At 56.7% G+C, this 24,433-nt stretch overlaps 2 protein-coding genes across 2 annotated transcripts in view; one reads left to right on the top strand and one right to left on the bottom strand.

Moving 5' to 3' along the window:
* The window catches only part of LOC141735010 (scavenger receptor cysteine-rich type 1 protein M130-like), a 452,930-nt gene that overhangs the window by 187,353 nt on the left and 241,144 nt on the right, over window positions 1–24,433 (top strand).
* Window positions 15,440–16,518, bottom strand: LOC141735030 (olfactory receptor 14A16-like). The gene has a single exon (XM_074567455.1). The coding sequence runs from the start codon at window positions 16,516–16,518 to the stop codon at window positions 15,580–15,582; it is 939 nt and encodes a 312-aa protein (XP_074423556.1). The 3' UTR covers window positions 15,440–15,579.

Here is a 24,433-nt window from a genome sequence, read left to right as displayed (position 1 = left end):
ATGTTTATCTGAGTGATGAGTCTTGTAGTAAAACTTAGCACTCCATAAATAATTCTCTAGAGATTTTCAAGATGCAGAGTATAGCTGAAACGCAGGCTTGGAATAACTAATACTTTTCCTCTTACTCCTCCATATTCTTTCCTTCCTTTGCGTGTGCCATGCAAGTGACATAGGTTTTAGCTAAACAGAGCAACTCACCCTAGTCTCCACTTTTATTCACCTTAATTTGACCCAGGGAACTTAAAAGTTATTGAACGTGCTGCTGTCCCTGAAGCAGTAACCTCCTTGATTAGTTCTGTTTAAGCCAGGTCTCACAAAATGTATGCGGCCATTACGCATCTTTCGTTCTTGTTTCTTCCTTCTCAGAAAATGGCCATTTGCTGTTTTGAATTCTGCAGAATTTTATCCCAATTGGATCCAACTAACAAGAAGAATGGAAAGCTTCTCTGAAAATCTCAGCCAACTTTAGGAAGGTGTCCATGCCCCCATCTTCTTCTCTTGTTACATACAATTTAGGGGTTTTTTTAAATATGTTTTTTAGTATTTTTACTGATTATTGTGCCTGTGGAGCCCACGGAAGCATGCTTCTGTTGTGCCTTCTATTTTGAAGAGTGCCTCCCAGGAGCAAGAGATCTTCTCTGCCTCCTTGTGTGACTTGGTGTGCTGTCCATGATGATGTGTTGTTCCTAGGCCTGAAGATTTCAAACTAGCCTCCTAAATCCTCTCCTTTCCTTTCAATCTGCCATTTAATTTTTGGCCTGCAGATGATGTGAAAAGTATTCAGAGTCCCTTTTGGATGTAGAGAGAATTGATTGAGATTGACGGGACACGGATAATTAAGGCATTTTCCTTGTTTGTGGTAATGCAGCTCTGCAGCTGCTGAAGCCTTTTGTGTGGTCGGTTGGAACTTGAGCAGAGAAGATACCTACGTGCCCTGTGCAACTACTGTTAGAAACAGGCCCTCAAAAAAAAATAAAGTCACAAATCCAGCGTCCGCTCCATGAACCTTTTATATTCTTATCTAACGGAAGTGGTTTACTCTGAAGAAGCGTCCAGACGTCGTTTGTGGCTTCATCTGCCTTCAGTGCTGAAGGAGTTCAGCAAACACATGAGTGAATCTGCCTCCTTTTTGTAAAACGGAGTTTGTAGGTTAGGAAGTTCACACAGGAGTGCATCCTGTGGTAGCCTGGAAAAACATCCATCTCTGGAATAACTTTGGCAAGAATAGACCTTGTTCCTAGTGAGCCTCATCAGGAAGGACGGGAAAAGATGCATCTGCTTCTGTGAATATCCCTCTTTTTCGCCCTGTTAGGAAAATAAAATAACGAATACCTTCCAGTGCTTAGCTTAGAAGAACTAAATCAAACGAGACGCGCATTTATCCATTTATGTGGATCCAATTAGGAAGTGTGTTCAGTGAAGTCGAATGGAAAGTGAATCATCAAGTGAGGAAATTGCTTTTTGCGTTTTTAGATATGCTTACCCGTTGTACTTTATACTTACCCGTCCGTGGAACCTGCTTCCAAAATCGGGTTGTTTACCTTTCAGCTCTCTGGGAGGTCTGCAAAGATTCGATTTAACCTGTGTGGCTTCACTAGTGCAGCCACTACACAAAAACTACTTCAAGAACCACGTGGTCCTTCCCCAGCGATGGTAAAAGAATACAAACAAAAAATCCCACCAGCTGCAATCCGATCAGGGTATGGGCTCGTTATCTGGGACAGGAAGGAGTAGTTTGAGGAAGGTCAAGTACCCTTCGTGTGAATGTTTGTTTTGTTTGAACGGAGTGAGACTTAACCCATTTTGTCATGTTTTAACAGGAAAGCGTTCCCCAGCACCAGGCACGTATCTGTCAGCAGCCCAGGCGCAAATGGAAACCCAGAATCCACGGGCAAACCTTCTAGTCAGCAAATGGCAGCAAGTCTGGCTTCTGGCCTTGGAAAGAAGAAGAAAACTGGAGGATGCTTTGGACAGACTTGAAGAGGTCAGAAAAGGAATATATTTACTTTATGCATAATTTTGTTTACCCTGGGTTAAATGGTAAATACTGTCAACGACTTCCACATTTGTTGCATTCTATTGTGTGATGCAGCTAACTGAAAGCATTGCGATACACAGGGTCCCACCCGCAGGGAGGAGCAGAGGGGACAGGTGACCCCAGACTGACCAACAGGGTATTCCATCCCATCTGCATCACGCTCAGTATAAAAGCTGAGGGATCAAAGGGGCAAAGGGGGCTCTGGCTCGTTTTTTCTTCAATGGCCGACGTCTGAGGAGGACCCTGTCTGTTCATCTGCCTTTGATCCCGATCCGAGCACTCCGGACTCTAGTTCCGGAATTCAGCTCCTGTCCGTCGCTGAGTCCAGTCTGGAACTTTCCCTGTGTCTGCTGCTGACGCCATCGTCATCCTGGGAGCTGGATACGGTTTTGTGTATATTGTACACTTTTTTTCTTTAATTTTTATTATTCTATTACTATTTACTATTTTCTTATTTATTATTATTTTCATTAAAGTAGTTTAGTTCTTTTTCTACACTCGTAAATCTCCTTATCTCTTCCTCTCCTCTCTGAGGAGAGAGTGGGGGGAGGGCCATCTGTCGTTCTGATCGGCCAGTCTGGCCAAAACCACGGCACATTTTTACAGAACTATTTTTACAGTCAACACAGAGTACTACAGCGGTAGCTGAAAACATAAAACAAGTGTTTTTGCTGATCAAATGTGCAAGAACACGTCCCAGTGAACGGGTGACTATGTCAGTTCTATTGAGGGAAGCGTCCCATTTATTATCGGCACATTTTTTAGTACGACTGTGGTTAGGAATAAGATCCATCCTGTAAGGTGGCAAGTACCTTCCCCTTCACGCTGGAGTGCGTGAGTCTGTCGTGGCTGTTTCCTCAGCTGTGCCTGTTAAATGTTTCCGTGTGCTCAGGATGCAGTCATTGGTGCTTGGTTGAGGATTTCTGCTGATTTGCAGGATTGAACTTTGGTGAAAGTTTGTCGTGTGGCTGTTGGTTTTGTTTCTGTTTTGAGTAGGGATGCACATCCACTGTTATTAAAGCCATCGCCCAAGAGATTCTGCATCAGCCAAGTGACGTGTTCCCAGAGCTTCTCTGCGGGGTGCCGCTACTGGGAAATAATTCCCCAGGCCAGCGATGGGTGGGCTGTTGGAGTTGCTGATGAACTTCTTGGAAAAAGGGACCAATTAGGAAGAGCGGAGCATTCCTGGTGTGCAGAATGGCTAGGTCCCAAAGAGCAGCTGTCAGCGTGGCACAGAGATCAAGAAACGTTATTCTGCAAGGATAAACCGTTGAAGGTTGGAGTTTTGCTGGAGCTACAAAAGAAGACCGTGTCCTTTTATTCCATTGCTGACAAAGAAATGCTTTTGCACATCTTCGGAATCAATACCTCACCTCCTCTTTACCCTGCTTTCTGGCTATATCGTCTAGAAAGAAATGGATCTTTCAGTCAGAAAAGTAACAATTTTGGCTGTGACTGCAGAGCTTCTGTACGAGCTTCAGTGTCTCGCACAGGAATTTACCCAGGAGTGTGTAGCGACCCAGGCCTTCCTGGGAATGAGCAGCTGATACTTGGCTCTGCTTTTCTTCCCGCTCTGCTCTGCTGTAGCTGAACACTGAACTGCTGTCCCCGAACACCCTGGAAGCACTCTGGACTAACTGCGCGTCCGTAAGATGCCAGCGGTGCGTGTGTCAGCTTCTAGAAGAGTGGGGGTGGCTCTCTCAACGTTGCCAACAGTGAATGCACAGCTGGTGGCTGCTGCCTCTTGTTAGGGCTGAGGCGTCCCTTCCTGGTGCATCTGGAGCAAGAACAGGGCCAGCACGATGAGCTGCCTGGGCACCTCTTGGTTTGCACGTACAAACTGTGCTGCAGTGCTCAGGAGCAGCAATTTGTTGCGCTTTGATCATAAATCACCGTGCCATGTAAAAGGGAGTGTGTTGTGTCGCTCCTGGTGTTCCTGTGCGTCGGAGGCGCTCACTTGGCAGGCGCAGCACTGCAGCCAGCGCCGTTCCATGACAGCGCTTGAAATCTGCATCGTGGCTCCCAATGGCAGAAAGCTGCATCACCATCCCAGGGAAGCCCAGAGCAGAACTCCCGCGCAGAGGCGACAGGAGCCCACAAGCCCACTGCCTGCTGTATTTCCCACTGGGCTCTGAGGGGGGAGAGCGGAACTGGGGGCTGTGATTTGTCAAGGGGATGCCCCCTCTGTCCCTGTGACCGCCGTCCATGGCCAAAACAAAGGGAAAAAAACCCAACACAAAATAACATCAAGGGCTTTTTATTAGTTAAATAAGAAATCACTTTCTGGAGAGCAGCTGTCCCTGCCCAGCTGCCCGGCTCCTGGGTCTGTCCCGCGGGGGCCTTGGTGCGTGAGGGAGGTGGCAGTCGGACGAGTCGCTCTTGCTCTCCGCTGCCTTGTGCAGCCCGGGCTGGTGCTGTGCTGGCCCTGTCAGGCAGCAGGGGTGGCAGGAGAGAGCAGCGTGAGCTGGGGTGGGGGCAGTGGGGGGGACACGGGTGGGGAAAACCCAGCACCTCGTGGGTGCCCTGCCCTCCCCGCTGCCCCTTCACACCCATGGGATCCTCTCCCCAAGCCAGCCCCGGCCGTACCCTCTTTGTCCGTGAGCACGGGACTGTCCAGCTGCTCCCTGGACATGCCGCCGTCCTTTGCCAACAGGTCCACCACGTTGCACTGGGAATGAGAGAGCGGGCTGGCTGAGCCACGGGGCCGAACTCGGCATCCCTTGGCAACCCTCCCACGGCCAGCTCTCCCTGGGGAAACTGAGGCACAGATGCCCCCCCCGCCCCCGCAGAGGCTCGGCCTCAGTGGCCCCCGCCGTATCCCTACCTTTGTCATCCCTACCTTGTTGGGGAGCAGGAGCGGCTGGAGGCGCCGGGGGAGCTGGAGGCCCTGGCGGCGCTGCAGCGGGGTGGTGACAGTGTGGCGGCCCCCGCAGCTCCGCGGCACGGTGGGGTACTTGACCTCGGCTGGCGGCTGCCTGTGGGACGGGGTACGCGGATGCTCAGTGCCCGGCACCGTGGCAGCCCGTGCTTCAGCCTGCTACGGCAGGGAGGGGGCCAGGGGCTGCTCCCCGCTGGGGTCTGTCCCTCCCGGCTCCCCTCCGCCTGCTGCAGGAGACCCCCCGGCCGTCCTGCTGGATCTGCTCTTTCCCCACAGCCCCCGGGAGCTGGCCGTGGCAGTGGCAGGTCCCTGCACCCCACGCCAAGGACAGCAGGAGGCAGGAGCTGGGCTGTCCCGGCTGCAGCGCTTGATTTCAGCAACTTGTTTGGGAGAAGGACCCTGACCTCCCTAAGCCCGAGGTCAGGCTGAGACCAGACACAACTCATCGCACGTGGCTTCAGCACCCTTGAGACAGAGACTTGGGCCAGACGGGCAGCGAGGGGGGGCTGTAAAACCCCTCAGAGGCGGGGTAAGCACAGCTGACCCTCTGCAGCACAGCTCTGCTCCCCTGCCCTGCCCAGGTCCGCCCGGACCCCACCGCCCCCACCTGGGGAAGAGCTCTCCCTCGCCGGGGCCAGGCCACCCTGCACCCCAGTGGGACGGGGATGGGTCCCCGTGTCCCCTACCTGTGCTCGTGCTGCTGTTCCTGCTCTGGCTTGAGAATGGTACGGGGGTGCTCGGCGAGGCGGGGGGACAGCGGCGGCAGGGATGGGATGGTCACGATGTGCCTGGGGAGGGCAGGAGCCGTAGATGGGTGACGCGGCAGTGCCCTGAAGCCCATGGGCTTGTAGCCCACGGCACCCCCTGCTCCCTGGGGAGGGCTCTGCGTCCCCCTGCTGCCAGGCAGGGCCGCGAGGGGGCTGGGCAGGGTCAGACCCCCCAGGCAGAGCCCCGAACCCCTGTGCCTGGCACGGCGGGGCACTGCCAGCACCCATCGCCCCCCCGTCCCGCCCACAGCGCCAGGTGCTACTCACGGGCCAGGCACCGACATGTCGAGGGGCCGGTCGCAGGACAGGCAGTGGAAATGGGTCAGCAGCGGGCTGGAGTGGGGAGAAAAGGGCTGGGTGAGCTCCTGGGGGGGACACAGGCAGGCAGCTCGCAGGCAGCAGCGAGGTGTCCCTGAAGCCGCCGCCGTCCCCATTGCACTCACTTCTTAATGCCAGCTGCATCATCAGCCCCTGCCTGTGAGCCCTCCTGGAGCTGCTTGAGGTTGCTCTCCCAGTGCCCCTCCAGCTGCTTCTGCAGAGCCCCCAGCTCCTGGCGGTCCAGCTGTGGACAGGTGCCCCCCCTCAGCCAGCTGCCCCGGGATGGGACATGGTGGTCCCCGGCTGGGACAGCTGGCAGAGGGATCCTCGGAGGGATGCCAAGCCCTGAAGGAGCAGGTTTTGCGTGGCAGAGACGAGACACCCCTCACCTTGGAGGCCACCTCTTCACTAAGCTCTTGCTGGACCTTCTCCTGGCCCGTCTGCCGGCTCAGCACCTCCTCGAGCATCTCAGTCAGCCGCTCCATCCTTGTGTCGAACTCGCTGCGGTTGACTTTGCCAGCCAGGCTGGTTTTGTCTGCTTTCTAGCAAGAGGGAAGGGCAGGAGAGCGGTGGGGAAAGGACGAAGGTAGCCTAGGCAGGGCCAGCTCGTGTTGGGAGGAGAGGGAGAAGTGGCTACGTGGCCCTGCTTGCCCCATCACCCCCATGGGGTTGGTGCCAGCCGCCAAAGGGACCCGTGGGGAGACAGAGGGACCTGGCGAGGGACGCGCAGCCAGTCTGGAAATCTTCCCTCCCCCCGGCAGGTTCTGCCACCAAGCACCCAAGGGACAAGGGGTGATTGTCACCCTGCCTGGGACCCCCTTGGCTGCTGCTGGGGACTCTCCAGGCCATACCACATCGAGTCCCAGCATCAAGTCACTCTTGTCCGCTTTGCCCTTCACCAGCTTCTCCAGGGACTGGAACAGAGCCTGCCAACACAGAAAGCACCCCATGATGCCACGGCAGCGTCAGAGCTGCCTCCCAGCCAGTTCAGCGCCCCCCATCCACCTCCCACCCCCCTTAAAAACCTGCGGGAAAGGGACAAACTCCTTGTGGTGCCCAGGCTCTGCCTGGAGGATGCTCTGACCCCGTGGGCCTTTCAGCCACCCACCTTGGTATCTTGCTGCTGCCGCTGACTGTCACGCAGGAGGTTCCCCACGACGGAGCTGAGCTTTTCGTAGCTGCCTTGCACCTGCACAAGGGTGGCCTGGACGCGCTTCAGCACCTCCTCATCCTGCTGCAGGGAGGAAGATGACAGGGCGGTGCTGTGCAAGGGGGGACTGGCTGCCCCGTGGCGACAGAGCCAGGTTACTTGGCCGGTGGCCAAAGGCTCTCGGTGCCAGCAGGACATTTGCACCGAAGCTTTCATTTCCTTCCGTGCTGCTGACTTGTACAAGGCAATGTGGGGAGCAGCGAGGGGCTCCCCCATGTTACAGCACAGCACGACCAGCCAGGGGAGTCCCGGCAGCCCCCTCCCAAGCCCCCCATGCCGCCATCTCCCTACCTGGCTCTGCCTCGGCAGCTGCCTCGGCACCTTGCCCACCGCCCGCCGGGACATCAGGGAGTCCACCACCTCCTGGAGCTTCTCGTAGCGCTGCAGGAGCTGCCCCACCTGCGCTCCGGTGTCCCCACAGCAGGCAGGGCATGCTGCCTGCGCCTCTGCCTGCTCCTGCCCTGCGCTCTCCATCGCCTTCAGCTTGTCCTGCTGCAGGAAGGGGAGAAGGGATCGGCTCTCAGATGGAATGGATGCAGCCAAGAAGCCAAGGTGCTGTGGAGGCTCGATGGCTGCAGCCGGCCAGGGGCCGTGGCCGGGAACCCTGCCAGGACCCCCCCACCCAGCCGGCGGGCAGTGGGAGCACTCCCCCTAGACCTCACCTGAGCCTGCATCAGCTCGGCCACCTCTGTCACCAGCTGCTTCAGCGTGGCCTCGGTCATGTCCTGGTGTTCTCCCAGCTCCTTCAGCTCACGCTTTATCTTCTGTAACTCCAGCTCCTTCAGCGTGGCCTCGGTCATGTCCTGGTGTTCTCCCAGCTCCTTCAGCTCACGCTTTATCTTCTGTAACTCCAGCTCCTTCAGCTCCAGCACCTCTTGCTTTAACTCCTGCAGTCCCAGCTCCTTCAGCTCCAGCACCTCTTGCTTTAACTCCTGCACTCCCAGCTCCTTCAGCTCCAGCACCTCTTGCTTTAACTCCTGCACTCCCAGCTCCTTCAGCTCCAGCACCTCTTGCTTTAACTCCTGCACTCCCAGGTCCTTCAGCTCCAACACCTCTTGCTTTATCTCCTGCAGTCCCAGCTCCTTCAGCTCCAGCACCTCTTGGTTTAACTCCTGCAGTCCCAGCTCCTTCAGCTCCAGCACCTCTTGCTTTATCTCCTGCAGTCCCAGGTCCTTCAGCTCCAGCACCTCTTGCTTTAACTCCTGCACTCCCAGGTCCTTCAGCTCCAACACCTCTTGCTTTATCTCCTGCAGTCCCAGCTCCTTCAGCTCCAACACCTCTTGCTTTGTCTCCTGCAGCATGGACCTGGCCAGCAAGATGGGTGCACAGGCAGGCTGAGCCTCATTGGGGCCACTCAGGGGGGTGTCCCTCGCCCCCCAGACTGGGATGCTCCCAGCCACTGGGCTCCCTTGCAGCCCCATGGGGTAGCAAACCCTCTCCCTTCCTCTTACCCCAGTTGCAGGGCGATCTGGTCGCTGCCATCTGCTCTCCAGTCCGCTCCAGCCACCCACGACTTTCCAAGGGCATCCTCCAGCTGCCTGATCTGGGAACGGCGGTGGTGGCAGAGTCAGGGCATGGCACCCCGTGCTGTCCCTTTGCGGGGCGGGGGGGGGGGGCCTTTGGCTGCCCCCTCCCTCTCCAAATCCCCCCTGGCATCCCTGCAGCCCCCTCGGGCACTGCCACCGGCTCACCTTCTCCTTCACCTCCTGCAGCTCGCTGGCAAGGCTCTGCAGAGAGGACACCTGACCCCGGAGGGCGATGCTGTTGTCATCTAGAGGGACATGGTCCAAGGGGACATGCTGTCAGTGAGGGGGTCTCGCCCTTGCGGCCAGGCTCTGAGCACGATGAGCCCCCAGCCCAGGGTGTTCCCACACTAAACACCCCCCACCAGCCCCCTCAGGGTTCCTACCTCCCTCCGGGAAGAGCAGGTGCCTCTGCTCACGCTCGGCGTGGTCTGACTTGGTGGCTTCCAGGTGGGCCACCTGCTCCTTCGGGTGGCCAAGCTGCCCAGACTGGCGGAGAGCCTCCACCGTCTCCATGCCAATGCCAGAGGCACTGCTGGAGGCTGAGGACCCCCAGGGCATTGCCGGCTCTTGCAAATGGGACGTGCCGGGGGATCCTAGCTGCACCCCTGGGGTGGCGGTCCAGGTGCCAGGGGACCCTGGCTTCTCTCCTGGGCTGGTGGTCTTGATGCCAGGGAATGCTGCCTCCATCCCTGGGGTGGTGATTTGGGTGCTGGAGGGTCCTGGCTGCACCCCTGGGGTGGTGCTCTGGGCGCCAGGGGACCCTGGCTTCTCTCCTGGGCTGGTGGTCTTGATGCCAGGGAACGCTGGCTGCATGCCCGGGGTGGTGATTTGGGTGCCGGGGGATCCTGGCTCCGTCCCCTGTGTGGTGCTGGGAGTGCCAGGGGCCCCTGGCTGCATCCTGGGGGCTGTGGCGCTGGCATCAGAAATGCTCTTCCCATCTGAAGGAGCGCCTGCCGCCTTCTCAGGGCTCACTGGTGCTCTGTGTGTCCCTGCTTGCGTCTCCTCGGAGCCAGGCTGTGTCCCGGGAGCCCCCTTGCTTGCGCTGGGCACAGGCTGTGCCCCTGGTTCCTCCATCCCCGGCACGGAGCTTGCCCCGTGCTGGGTGTCCACGTCCGCCTGGGGGGACTCGGTGGGGGAAGAAAGGCTGCCACTGCCCTCCTGGGAAGAGGAGGCCAAGGGGAGCAGGGTTACAGGCAGCCATGCAGCGGCAAGGACAGAGCCCAGGCCCCCCCGCCATGTCCCCACTGCCTGTCTCCAAGGCACCGCCTCCCGGGGCCAAACTCAAGGACACCACGAGAGCCCCAAGGCAAAGGCTGCCCCCCCCGCACAGAGCCCCGGGGCCCACGGCCACAGCCTCCCGCAACCTCCCCAGCCCCCTTAGTGCTTTGCTGGCCTCTGGGCCGGCAGCGTCTGAGCAGTCGAGCCTGGGGAGCGGCAAACCCTCCCTGACTCCCCGGGCCACGGCAGCGAGGCCTTTTGCTCTCCAGCAAGGGCATTCGGTGCTCCAGGCCTGCTGCCCAGCCCCGCTTCCCAGCCCAAGGGGCTGCGCTGGTGTTTCAGGAGCAGCAGCCCCCGGCGGGACTTGGAAACCATCTCACAGTGCCAAATGCTGGCATCTGCCCCCTCCTCCTCCCCCTTCTGCTTCGCTGCCCACCAGGCGAGCCACCCCCCAGCACCTCCCAGCCCACCATGCTGCGCACCTCCTGCGGGACTGGGCTGAGGCTCCGCATTTCCTTCAGGCTTTTCTGGGGAAGGAAGGGATCAAGGGCTCAGCCCGGCCACGTAGCTGGCAGGGACGGCCCCCTCGGGGACAGGACCCCCCAGCATCACTGCCCAGCACCCACCACCCATGGACCATGCCCCAGCACAGGAGGGATGGTCCCCCCAGGGGAGCTGGGGACACAGCTACCTCCTGTCTCAGTGCAGGATCCAGGACCCCCCGCGGCCATACTTCACCACGACACTTCTTGTGACGGGGGCCTGGCAGCTGGCTGGCGGCGTCCTGGAGTTTCCCCTGGAGCAGGGAGAGGACAGGGACACCAGTCTGGCTGTGGGAGCACATTTCAAAGGAGCATCCCCACATTGCCTTGGGCACAAGAGAGAGGGGCGCTGGGAAGGGCTGTGCCCGGGGGCTGTGGCTGTGTTGCGCGGGGCAGAGCTTTCTCGCCCTCCTTCCCAGCCCCCAGGTGTCTTTTTTGATGGCTCTTTGGTTCCAAAGCGCCTGAGCATCCCTTTGGGTGATGGCCACAGTTCCTTCTAGCCCCAGCCTGAGCTGCAGGCAGCGGTGCCCGTTTCTGCCCTCCCTGGGGCCGTGCTGGCGGGCAGAGGGTGGGGAGCTCTGGGTGGGGGTGGCTGAGCTGCCCTGCTGCCCTCCTTGGGACATCCTTCCCACTCTGCCCTCCTGGTGCCCTTCCTGCTGGGGGACAGGGAGGGCTGATGGCCGCGGGGCAGGGGCTGGGGTGGTGATGGGGAGAGGGGCAGGGAGGGGGCGAGGGTCCAGCTCCCTCTCGGGGCACTGGCGGCAGCTCACCAAGCCGAGTGCCTCCTGCATGGCCCGGAGCTCCTCTTCCAGGTGGGACTGCGCCTCCTTCATTGCGCCCATCTCCTGGAGGAGCTCCTCGGAGAGAGCTGTGGCCTGGCAGAAAGGGGTGGTGGGGGTGAGCCCCAGGAGAGGGTCCCTGGGGAGCAGGACCATTGCCGCCGCTGTGGCCTGCCCAGAGCCGGGGGGCAGTGCCAGGCTGGCAGGGCAGCGCGGGCAGCACGTCCCATCCATCACATCTTCAAGAGCTGAGATGGGGCAGCAGCTCCCCAGAGACCCCCACCCCTGCCCCGGGGGGGCCCATTGCACGGCCCGGCTCAGCAGGGACGCCCCCAGCCCTGCTGCCCCTGCCAGGCTCCCAGTGAGATCCCTGCAGCCCATCCAAAGGGCAAAGAGCCGCTGCAGCCCCCTCGAGCACAGCCTGGCCAGGGCAGCAGCAGCCACTGCTAACCAAGTGGCCACCATCATCTCCAGCTGCGCGGGGAACCCTCCCTGCCGCCATCTCCCGCGGTGTCCCAGCCCTGGCAGGACCTGGCCCGGCAGTGCTGACGGTGGCTCTTTCCTTCAGCCCGAGCTTAGCTCTCCCCACAGGGGATGCTCTGGCGATGCATGGTCACCCGTGGCTCAGCACCATGCAGGGTGAGGCCCCTCTCCGGTCCCCACCAGTGCCGGCTTTAGCCCGTGGGCAAGCGGTGGGAGATGAGGCCCATGAGCCTCTCAGCTGCCCCAGGAGTGGATGCGGTACCGGCTGAAGGTCAGGAGCGGGGAAGAGAGGGCTGGAGAGGGTGGTGGGGCCGGACCTCCAGGGTGCCGAGCCTCCATCCAAGGGAGCCAAGGGCACCAGGGACTCGCTGGGTATCGGCCCCACCAGGACCGGCTGACGGCAACGTGGGGAAGACCCAGAGCAAGCGGAGCAGCATTTCGGCCCCAGCTTTTCCTCCCCAAGACTTCACCCCTTTCCTTCACTGAAGCCCCACGTGCCACCCTCAGCTCAGGCTTATACCAGCCCTTGGTCTAAGGGCAGCACAACGGCGGCTGGACCCCGGAGGATGGGGTGTCGTGCAGGGGAGCAGCCAGGGGATGGGCAAGAGCCTCTACCTTGGAGATGCCGCTCTCGTTGGCTTTGATCTTGTCCCTCATCCAGCCCACGTCGGTGGCCACGGAGGCCAGCGGGGGGCTGCTCGTGCTCTCCTGGAGCAAGTCCTTCCCAGGCAGCCACTGCCCCGGTTCCTGGGGCTGCTGCCCCCTGTCCTGGGCCCTGTCGCCCTCCTTCTCCAGCACAGGGGGTGCCTCTGCAGGCTGGTCCCCCTCCCAGAGCAGGGTCAGGCTGTCCCCCTGCTTCTGGGCAGGCAGGTCCCGCAGGCCCAGGTGCCCGAGCATGGCGAGCAGCAGGCTGCGCAACGCCATGAAGTTGACTGCCCCGAGCTCGGGCGTCCCGATGGCCTCGTCCAGCAGCTGGTACAGGCTGAGCTGGGCCATGGCTGCTGCCCTGCCCAAAGCCATGGAGGCACCTGAGGGGGATGGGAACCTTTCTGCCTGAGGGGGGGCCCGGGATGGCTGGAAGGGATGGGCACTTGAAGCCTTCCTCTTCCTCCTCTTCTTCCTCCTCCTCCTCTGCTGGCTCCTCGCAGCAGAGTGGTCACACCAACACGGGACGGGTGACAAGGGACAAGGCAGCGTCCCCTGTTGCTAGGCGACGCCCCGCCCCCCGCAGCCACCTACCAACGGGGACGCTGCATTGTCCATTGTCACCCGTCCCACCGCCGAGTGGACGCCCTCATGGCGAAGGTGGAAGCAGACAAGAACAACCTGATGCTGGGACTCGATGTGGTGGGACCAGCCCCATGGGGGTGATGGGGCGAGCAGGGCCACGTAGCCACTTCTCCCTCTCCTCCCAACACGAGAATGTTTCTTCATCACCATGCCGTGCTGACAGCTGCTCTTTGGGACCTAGCCATTCTGCACACCAGGAATGCTCCGCTCTTCCTAATTTGTCCCTTTTTCCAAGCAGTTCATGAGCAACTCCAACAGCCCACTGTCGTGCTTTAGCCTCAGATGGCAACTAAGAACCACGTGCCGCTCACTCGGGCCTTCCCAATACGGGAAGAACTGGAAGAAAAAAGGCAAGACTCTTGGGTTGAGACAAAGGCAGTTTAACAGAACAGCAAAGGGAACAAGAAAACAACAACAATCACACGGACAGAGGAATGTACAAACACGATTATGGAACCGACGCTCCCCGCCACTCCCTGACCGGACCCGGGACGCCCCAGCCCGCTCCAAGCAGAGATGTCCTGCCCCCTCCCCCAGCAGCTCAGGGTGGGCATGGCTCACATAGCATGGAATACCTGCGTCCTGGGGAGAATTAACCCCGTCCCCGCCGGAACCAGGACATTATCCACCCCTTATTCCAGACCATCTATGCCATGCCCACATCTTACAGGTTCCAGGGAATTGCCACCACTTTCCCCTGTCATGTATATATATACCTATATATTCATGCAGATATAATGCCCTTAGTCTATGGGCCATCCCTCCAAAGTGTCCGTTGAGTTCATTTCATCCATGGCTCTGGGCTCCATCTGTTAGAACAGTCTCTCAGGGCAGGTGAGATGCTGGGTGGTGCTGGCCTCTTGCATGCTGTATTGTCGGAGCTTGTGACTGGTGCACCCGGTGTGGCTCATGCACACAGTCCGTGGGCTGAAGATGTAGATCTTGAGGACAGTTTCTGGGCACCACCTGCTGAGGTCAGTTCTGATCCCATCACCCCTGTGCCTTACTCCTAGTACAGCTGACAGCAATTATAGTAATGAGGACATACAGTGACGGTGTTACTTAGCAATTAACAACACACAATTTGATTCATTGGCTATTCTCACCCAAAATCAGATCCCCATGAGGTACACATCGGAGCTGCCCATCCTTCCGCATCACCCACCAAGTGCACCCAGGCCCTTGGGCAAAAGCAGTCCCACGGATGGGTTTGCCTTTGCCTGAGGCAGGACTGACCCAGACTGTCTTCCCTGGCATATTCTTCATGAGCACTACGGGGACTTTATCCCCTTCTACGGTACGTGGAAGTTTTGATTGGGCAGGGCCAGCCCCATTGGTAGATCCCCTGGGGTTAACTAGCCAGGTAGCCTTTGCTAAATGTGCATCCCAGTGTTTTAAAGTCCCACCACCCATTGCTCTCAGTGTAGTTTTTAACAGCCCATTGTATCGTTCCATCTTCCCAGAGGCTGGTGCGTGACAGGGGATGTGATACACCCACTCAATGCCATGCTCTTTGGCCCAGGTGTCTATGAGGCTGTTTCGGAAATGAGTCCCGTTGTCCGACTCAGTTCTCTCTGGGGTACCATGTCGCCACAGGACTTGTTTTCCAAGGCCCAGGATAGTGTTCCGGGCAGTGGCTGCTGGGGGCATAGGGGGCTCTCAGCCTCCCCATCACCCCAGGGCTGGAGCTGGCCCCAAGGGCCAGCAGAGGCCACTCGCTCTCTGGCTCTCCTGCCTTCAGCTGCAGCTGATCCCCAGCCCAAACTGCCTTTGCCCCGCTCTGCCTCCCCGCCTGCCCTGCTCCCCAGGACAGCAGGAGACTCCTGGCCCTGGGGCTCCTCAGGCAGCTCCCGCATCTCTCCAGTCTCCTTTCCCTCTGCCTGATGCATCTTCACTGCCTCCCACGGCCCTGCAGAGTCCTGGCTTGTGGGTACCTGGATTTAGTGATTTGTCCTGGGGGGACCTATCTCTGAGACTTAAACTCTTCTCTGTCTCCATTCACTTCCCAACCCAGAGAACATGGAGTGTCCCCGTCCTCTCCTGACCACTCCAGATTCCTTTCCACATGGATCGAAATCTGCCATCAGCCCCATCATACCTGTGACAGCCTGAGGAATGTTACTGGGAGGTCATGTACCATCTCCACTGCCCCTCTACACCAAGAAGAGAGCCTTCAACTAAGTCTCGGTGTCTAAAATATGCCAGTGCTACTGTGACATTGTTTCCCAAAACAAAGTGGAAAGACACTTGGGAAGTCCAGTTCCTTAGGCTTGTTCGTAGCCAAAACTGTATCAAGCCGACCCAGCCATCAGGCACCACACTCAGGAGATCCCCTTTTCTTGCAGAGATGCTCTTAGGGAGGAAAGAGGTGACACATGGTTCTTCAAGGATGAGACACAACAGGAAAGAGCCTCAAGAGAAGTGCTATGATCCCAAGCAATTACCTCTAAGTATGATTATCAGGAAAAAAAAAAAAGCAGAAATTTCTCTCAAAGGTGATTTGAACACTATGAAAGAAAGGGGAAGAAAATTACTGTTGATGGTGCAGGATCCATTGGGTCTGTTTCCTCAGGGCACCCTTGAGCTCCTGGTTCCTCAGGCTGTAGATGAGGGGGTTCACTGCTGGAGGCACCACCGAGTACAGCAGTGACACCACTAGGTCTAGAAATGGAGAGGAGATGGAGGGGGGCTTCAGGTGGGCAAATATGCCAGTGCTGACAAATAAGGAGACCACGGCCAGGTGAGGGAGGCAGGTGGAAAAGGCTTTGTGCTGTCCCTGCTGCGAGGGCATCCTCAGCACAGCCCTGAAGATCTGCACATAGGACAGCACAATGAAAACAAAACATGCAAAGACTAAACAGGCACTGAGTAGAATAAGCCCAACTTCCTTGAGGTAGTCTGAGTCTGAGCAGGAGAGCTTGAGGATCTGGGGGATTTCACAAAAGAATTGGTTTAGGCCATTGCCTTGGCAGAGAGGTATTGAAAATGTATTAGCTGTGTGCAGCACAGCATAGAGAAAGCCACTGCCCCAGGCAGCTGCTGCCATGTGGACACAAGCTCTGCTGCCCAGGAGGGACCCATAGCGCAGGGGTTTGCAGATGGCCACGTAGCGGTCATAGGCCATGACTGTCAGAAGATAAAACTCTGCTGAGATGAAGGTGACAAACACGAAGACTTGTGTAACACATCCCAAGTAGGAGATGGCCCTGGTGTCCCAGAGGGAGTTGGCCATGGCTTTGGGAACAGTGGTGGAGATGGCACCCAGGTCGAGGAGGGCGAGGTTGAGGAGGAAGAAGTACATGGGGGTGTGGAGGCGGTGGTCACAGGCTACGGCAGTGATGATGAGGCCATTGCCCAGGAGGGCAGCCAGGTAGATGCCCAGGAAGAGGCAGAAGTGCAAGAGCTGCAGCTCCCGCGTGTCTGCGAATGCCAGGAGGAGGAAGTGGGTGATGGAGCTGCCGTTGGACATCGGATCCCTTTGTTCCCGAGGTACTGCCAAAGGAGGAAAGCACACTCACAAGTCAGGACAGCTCTGAGCAAATCTCTTCCCATTGCCTGCCCTTCCAAACCCAAACACGGATTCCTGCCGCCCAGCCAACCCCCATTTCTATACTGAGCATGACGTCTGTGGTATGGAATATTCCTATGCCCAGCTTGTCCTGCCTCTGCTCCCTCTCGTTTTCTACAGGAAACTGAAAAAGTCCTTGACTTAACATACACACTACTTAGCAACAACTCAACCAAAATGTCTCATCATCATTAGTCTCACACTAAATCCAAAACACAGCAGCTTCTAGGAGGAAAATGAACTCTCTCCCAGCTGAAACCAGGACAACTCCCAGGTAGCGCTTGCCTTGAGGTGCTTCTGGAAAAGTCCCTGTGAAATGTCTGCTCCGTCTGATGGTGCAGCAGAGAATCTCTGATCTTGGGCGTGTCCTCCTGCGCTACACAGGAGAGAGATCCCATAGGTTTTGGGCTATGAGAGCTTTAGGAGATCCCTGCAGGAACTGCAGCGGCATTGCCCTGTACCCAGAGACTTACCGTGTCGAGGGCTGTGAAGATTTCTCTCTCTGTGAGCTCTCAGTGTCCTCCCACTCCCAGCTGCCTTTAACCTCTCTCTGCCTGCTCGTCTCCTCTCCCGCTTTGCAGAGGAGCTCTTTGCCATGAGTTTCCTCCATCCCAGGAGCCTGGACCAGTTTAGTGGCAGAGGACCAGCTCAAGGCATTTTAACGCCCTCTCTGGTGGTTTTGGTGCTGAGTCCATGAAGCTCAGACACAGGGGAGGCTGATGAAACCTCTCCAGAAGTCAACGACAGCTGCAAACTCCAAAGTTTCTTGGAGCGTTAATGGGTCCCACTGAGGGCCATTACTGCCAAAGGCTCCTGGGGGCTCGTTCGAGGGAAAACTGGAGGCAGTGAGGGCAGGTAGGCAAAGGCAATGGAGAGGTGTCTCTGACGCTGGCTAATGCTGAATGTGCGAGAGGAAGGCAAAGGGCCAAGCCCTGGCCTCCAGCCCCTGGGAAGGGAGATCCTGCCCCACAAGCACAGCTCAGGGCTCTTCCTGGGGCATTGTGATGGGAGGACATGCAATGCCAAGGGCAGAAAGACAGAATGATGGCTCCCGGGTGGGGAAGAGGAGGCGCTAAGGCCCTAGTGCTGTAAGGATAAGGTGTCTTCTGGTAGCCTTGGTGGCACAGACAACAGCCACAGCCAAGAGGAGAAAGACATAAGCACTGTTGGGGGCTTTCAGCCTTGCCAACTCCCTCGATCGTCTGCACCCCTGTCTGTGCTATGGTGTCCCACATCTGCTCCTCTTCCCCTGCAGGCTGCAGACAACCCCCTGCTTCCCCGTCTTGCTCTCCCCTCAGCGTCTCACTGCCTTTACTCATCTCTCTCCATCGTCCTTGGCTGTTCCTGAAACACAACGCCTTGGGCTGATCCCGACTCCCTCTGGGTGATCTGTTGCAGCACAGCACTGCCCTTGCAGTGGCATTTCTTTCTCCTGGTGTCCAGTCTCCACCTCCCAAGCTGCCCTTTGTTGCATTATTTCTTTCTCCTGCTGTTTCCCGCCAAAGAAAAGATCCATTGTCTCTGAAACAACCCTTCAACCAGGTTCAGGCTATTCCAATAGTGCCCAGAGCCTCCCTGCCACTGGGCCAGAGAAGCCCAGGTCCCTCAGCCTCTCCACCAAGCGCACGTGCACTGGGCCCTAAAGGCCATCGTGGCAGACCTCCTCTGGACACTCTCCAGGTCCTCTCCACTTCTCCAAAATGTGGAGCCGCACGCTGCGACACAGCTGTGTGCGTTGGGCCACAGCAGTGCTGAGTCAAAGGGGAAGGTGACTCTAGTTGCCAGGGGGACACACGCTCCTCCTCCTGCAGCCCCGTAGGCAGCCGGCCTTGTTCATAGTGAGCGTGCACCACTGGCTCATGAGGCGTCCCTCAGGGTGCCCAGCCCCGTCTCCGCAGGGTCCCTGCTCAGCACATCAGGTCCCAGCCTGTCCTGCTGCATTGGGGTTATTCTTCCCCGGGATGCAGGACTGGACACTTCTCCTTGAAAGACTTCAAGAATTTCTGTTGGCCAAATCCCAGCGTTTCTCCAGCTGCCCCTGGACTCAAGCTCCCTTTGGTCAGCTGTTAATGTTTGTGTGCAGATGGTCACCCTGATGCTTGTTCCCCAGGGCTTGGTATTGGGGCCAGTTCACTTTAAGATCTTTATCAATGATCTGGACGAGGGGATTGAGTGCACCCTCAGTAAGTTTGCAGATGACACCAATTTAGGTGGGAGTGTCGATCTGCTTGAGGGTAGGAACACATTGCAGAGGGATCTGGAGAGGCTGGATCGATGGGCCAAGGCCAGTGGTATGAGGTTCAAGAAGGCCAAGTGCCGGGTCCTGCACTTGGGTCACACCAACCCCATGCAGCGTTGCAAGCCTGGGGAGGAGTGGCTGGAGAGCTGCCCCGCAGGAAAGAACCTGGGGGTGTTGGTCAACTGCCGGCTGAATATGAGCCAGCAGTGTGCCCAGGTGGCCAAGAAGGCCAACAGCATCCTGGCCTGTATCAGGAACAGTGTGGTGAGCAGGAGTAGGGAAGTGATCATCCCCCTGTACTCAGCACTGGTGAGGCCGCACCTCGAGTACTGTGTCCAGTTTTGGGCCCCTCACCACAAAAAAGATATTGAGGTGCTGGAGCAGGTCCAGAGAAGGGCAACGCAGTTGGTGAGGGATCTGGACAATCATTTTATGTGGAGCAGCTGAGGGAGTTGGAATTGTTTAGCCTGGAGAAAAGGAGGCTGAGGGGAGACTTCTGACTCTCTACGACTCCCAGAAAGGAGGTTGTAGAGAGGTAGGGATCAGTCCCTTCTCCCAAGTAAGAGGGAATTGGACAAGAGGAAAGGGCCTCACGTTGCGTGAGGGGACATTTAGGCAGGATATTAGGAACAATTTTTACACTGAGGGGGTTATTAAGCATTGGAACAGGCTGCCCAGGGAAGCGGTTGAGGCAGCATCCCTGGAGGTATTTAAAAGACGGATAGACATAGTGCTTAGAGCTATGGTTTAGTGATGGTTTTTGTCAGAGTTAGGTTGATGGTTGGAGTAGGTGATCTGAAAGGTCCCTTCCAACTAAGCCAATTCTATGATTCTATTCAGCTTTCATGCCCTTTTCCACTCTTTTCCACCCTCAAGTTCTTCTCTTGGATCATCCTCATCCCCTCCCATACAAAGAGCCAACTCTTTTTCACCGTTTCCTTGTTGGCCTTGGTGTTTCTGAGATGGTGGCAGTGGCACTTTCCACCTTCCTCATGACGTCCTTTACACTAGTAACCCCTTTTCTTACCTCTGCTGTCGTACAGCTACTCAAGTTGTCTTGTTAAAGGAACCACGACTCAGCATGAGCCATCTGCACATGCAATTTAAATGCTGATGTTCTGGAGCTTCAGTGCACAGGGACCTTGAGACACCTGGGGATGTGGCCAACAGAAACCTGCTCAAGTTTTTCAAGGAGAAGGGGCAAAGTGGGAGAGGACGAGGTGAGGAGTGAGTCTGAGGAGAGGGGCCTGGGCATTTTGAGGGATGCCATGTGAGCCTCTGGTAAAGGCTCAGCACCATTAAAGCCAGCTGCATGTGGGGTGGTGTTAGAAGGACCGTGGCCATCCAGACAAGGGGAGTTAGTGTCCCCCTCGACTCAGCAGTGGTGTGGCCACATCTGCTCTCATAGTATCCCAGAATGGTTTGGGTTTGAAGGGACCTTGAAATGTCATCTAGTCCAATCCCTGTTTTTTAGGGACATCTGTGACTCAATCAGGATGCTCAAAGCCCTGCCCTATCTGACCCTGAATACCTCCAACGATGGGGAATCCACAGCTTCTCTGGGCAACCTTTTCCAGTGTCTCACCACCCTCATTGTGAAAAATTTCTTCCCTATGTCCAATCTAAATCTACCCTCTTTCAGTGTAAAGCCGTTGCCCCTTGTCCTGTCATTACTGGCCCTGGTAAAATATCTCTCTCTCTTATAAGCCTCCCTCATAGATTAAAAGGCCGCAAGAAGGTCTTCTTGGAGCTTTTTTGTTTGCTGGCTCAACAACTTCAACTCTTTCTGCTTTTCTTCTTAGGAGAGGTCTTCCAGCTCTCCAATGATTGTTGATGATCCTTCTCTTGATCTGCTCTAACAGGTCCATGTCTTTCTTCTGCTGGTGCCCACTGGTGGGGGCTGGAACCAGCATTCCAGATGAAGTTATATGAGATTGGAGTAGAGAGGGGGAATCCCCTCCCTCCAGCTGCTGGCCACGCTTCTGTAGATGCAGCCCAGGCTATGGTTGGCTTTCTGGGCTGCAAGTGCACATTACCGGCTCTTGTCCAATGTTTCACACACCCGCATCCCCAAGTCCTTCTCTACAGGGTTGCTCTCAATCCATTCATCAGTCCGTCTCTATTGATACTGGGGATTGCCCCGACCCAGGTGCAGGACCTTGCACGTGGCCTTGTTGCACTTCCAGAGGGTCACACGTGTCCCATTTACCAGTGACCAAAACAGCTGAGAGTTCCTTTCCCAAGGTTTAGGATCTTGACTATAGTGTTCAGCTGGCATATATCCCTTCAGATCATGAATTCATTCCACCAGGGGCTGAACGCTGCAGCCCAGGCAGCCACGAGAATCGGCCTCTCCAATAAGAGTTGGTGACAGGACGAGGGAGCTGGGTTTGGGTTTAGGCGTGAGGCATGTGGTGAGGGTTTCAGCTTTGGCGTTGGTGTTCAGGGAAGGGCTACAGAGGAGAGCTGCAGGTGAGGGATTAGGGTTAGGGTCCAGGCAAAGGCTTAGGGGGAGCTGCGTCGTGCCGAGTCTGAGGGGCAAGAGTGCGGAAGGCACTCGGCGTGTATGGGCCCTGGTGGTGAGCAGAGGGAAAGCTCATGTGGTGATGACCAAAGGCATCCCCATTGCAACGAGCTGGGGATTAGCACTGGGCCCCTTGGCTTGGCAGGGCACATCCAGGGGGCTACAGCACACAGGATGTCTCTGCCTCCTTTCTTTGTCACCCTGAAATCACTGCCTCTGGTTTTCTGCTCCAACCAGCCCCCAGGGAGGCACGCTTCAATTTCCTGAAGCAGCTTCGTCAGCCACAGCCCTCAGCAGACCCTGCTGAACCTCCAAGGCTCTTTATTCCTGCCAGGGCCCTCCACACTGCGTGACTTTCCCCTGGGAGCTCGTTAACGTGAAGGAACTGTAATGAGTTTATTCTTGCATCTCAATTCACTGTATGGTTGCAAGGGGACTTTGAGGAGAGACTGTCTCCAAGGAAGAGTTTTGCCCGAGTTTGCTGGAGAAGAGTTTTGTTTAACAAGCACATAATGTAACATGGGCAGGGACATCACTAGAGACATGAGTTGGTGACAAGGCTCTGGGATGGAAATTTGGCCAAGAATAAGGCAAAGTTTACTTAATCTGCCACACTGTCTCTTTAGCCAACTCACTAATGGTGCGTATATTTAGAACTTCCTATCAATCTCTCCAACATATTTCTTTCATGGTGGTGGTTTGAGGAAGGTGGAGCTTATTGGAGGCTTGGCCTTGGCATATAGTGGAGGAATGCATTGGGTTTCTTCAATTAATTGGTATCACTTTTTCCTTCTGGCTGTTCAAATTGAATAAGAATCCCTTGTCTATTTACAGCCAAGTCTGCGGGGGAATCGGGCAGGAATTGGTGCAAAGGAGCTGTGAACATTCAGCTGCAGACTCAGCGCACAAGTCTGATGTAGGAAAAGAATGCAAGTCCCAGGCAGCCCCAAGAGAAACGGTGGGGGGGAGGAGGAGGTGGGGGGGCAAGTTGTCCATACAGTGGGGGACCTCGAGGAGATGGCAGTTGCTACCTCTCCGGTCCTCCTTAGGAGACCCTCTGGTTCAGTATCAGCTGGAGAAAGCTGCAAGCATTTCCTCTGGAAAAATAAAAAGACTAATGAAAAGCCCTTTCCAAATGAAAAATTACCTTTCTATTAAGTGCTTCTTGAAACCTTCCGCTTTAAGTAGACTCCTGAGACCTCTCCACTGAGCTGTACCAGGCTAGAAGCCCTGAAGAAAATCATGGAAGAGCTGTGGCTCCTTAGGGCTTTCTGCACTTTAACGAGCCCCATGGGGTATTTGCTGCTGAGCCCAGGAATGCCAGATACTGAGAGGAGCTTGAACAACCTGTGCAGGAATTCAAGTCCGAAGCAAACGCCAAAGTGTCTTGGAGCATTAATTGTCCCCACTGAGGGCCATGACAGACCAAGCCTCCCCATGGATTTGTTCGAGCAGGCAACTGGAGGCTGTGATTACCGGGAGGCAAAGGCACTGTGCAGGTGGAGCTGATGCTGAGTAAAGCCTTGATGTATTTTATCCCGCCAAGCGGCCAGCCCTGGGAAGGGGGATCCTGTCCCTCACACTGGCTCAGGGCTCCTCCTGGGGCAGTGAGGTGTGGGGTAGGCAATGCCGAGTGAAGGACAATGGCACCACACCTCCCGGCCTCCCTGGGGGTTGCGAGGAAGCAGTGAGGCCCCGGTTCCATGAGATTAAGGTGTCTCCTTTCAGGCCTTGGTAGCAAAGACAACAGCCACAGCCAAGGGGACAAAGACCTGCGGGCTGTGGACACCCAACCTCTTTCCTCCCCTTGCTCCCACTGGGGCATCTCCTCGCCTTTCCTGACAGCTCTTCTTCCTCCCTGCCTGGTCCTTGGAACACCCAGCGTTGCGCTGATCCAGGCTCCCTCTGGGTGACCTCAGCAGTCACAGCAGTGTCCTTCATGGGACATTTCCTTCTCCTCATGTCCAGTCTCGTTGTGAATGTTGATTTGGGATCCTGCCCCACTTTGAGGTGGCACCAATTTCAGATTTAGTAACACGGGGTTAAGTCATATGATTCTAACAATACTTCATCATTTGCCAGTTCTCAAAGTGATTTATCAAAATTTGCTATAACCACCACAGCGACATATTTAAAGATTCAAAAAAGGAAAGGTTCACGGGACAGGTACGACACTTTCCTGAATTAAATCAGACACTCGCAACCACAAGACTTACAATAGTATTCTAAATTGAATTGCACACACAGAAAGTCGCTGAGGTGACCATCTCTGTGCAGGGAAGTCCGCACTGGGGAAGGGAATCATGGCAAAAAGGGCCAGCGAGGGGCTCCTTTGGGGGCTTTTTGAAGTGAGGAAAAGCGGCCAGCCTGTGCCGGAAACTGGCCGCTCGTGGGTGGTCTGCTGAGGAGCTGTGGGCAGAGCCAGCAGCACGGGCGGCAGATCTAAAGGAGGCGTACTCGCTGGGACCACTTCCCCCCTCATAAAAGAAGCCTTTTGGGAGCACAGCGACGTGGTCACTGCGCACTGAGTAAGCACGCAGCACATGGGCATCACCCAGGGCGTCACCGGGGAGCACCACAACAAGGCGGTCATCACCCTCTCGGATGGAGTTTAGCTCTGGTCTCCACCCGGCAGAAGGTCGTGCTCTCAACCTTAGCCAGGATGGATGTGGGAACCCAGAGAGAGCTCCCACAGGAACATACAGCCATCCAGGTCACAGGCTGCAGGGGGTGCCAGAGCCTTTCACTGGTAACGCGGGGCAGCTGTAACAGCTGCTGTGTGCGTTGTGAACAGGTGAGCCATCTGCTCAGCCTGGTGTCAGAGCTGTGAGAGGAAGTCGAAAGGTTAAGGAGCATTAGGGAGGCTGAACAAGAAAAGGACTGGTGGAGCCAGGCTCTGCCCTCCTTGAAACAGAAGCAGGAGCACCTATCAGAAAGTCATCGGCATCCAGGGACCCCTGTATCCTGCCCTGTCAGGCAGAAGGCAGAAGCCTAAATGAAAAGAGTGAATGGAGGGAAATTCATGGTCGGGGCAGCAGGCGAACTCCCTCCTT

Source organism: Larus michahellis, chromosome 27 (genome assembly GCF_964199755.1).
Source record: "Larus michahellis chromosome 27, bLarMic1.1, whole genome shotgun sequence".
Classification (NCBI taxonomy): domain Eukaryota; kingdom Metazoa; phylum Chordata; class Aves; order Charadriiformes; family Laridae; genus Larus; species Larus michahellis.
This window is presented reverse-complemented; position numbering and strand designations above follow the sequence as displayed.

Bases quoted from the DNA above. Each gene is read 5' to 3' on its own strand.
- LOC141735030 (XM_074567455.1), bottom strand. From the start codon at position 16,518: ATGTCCAACGGCAGCTCCATCACCCACTTCCTCCTCCTGGCATTCGCA.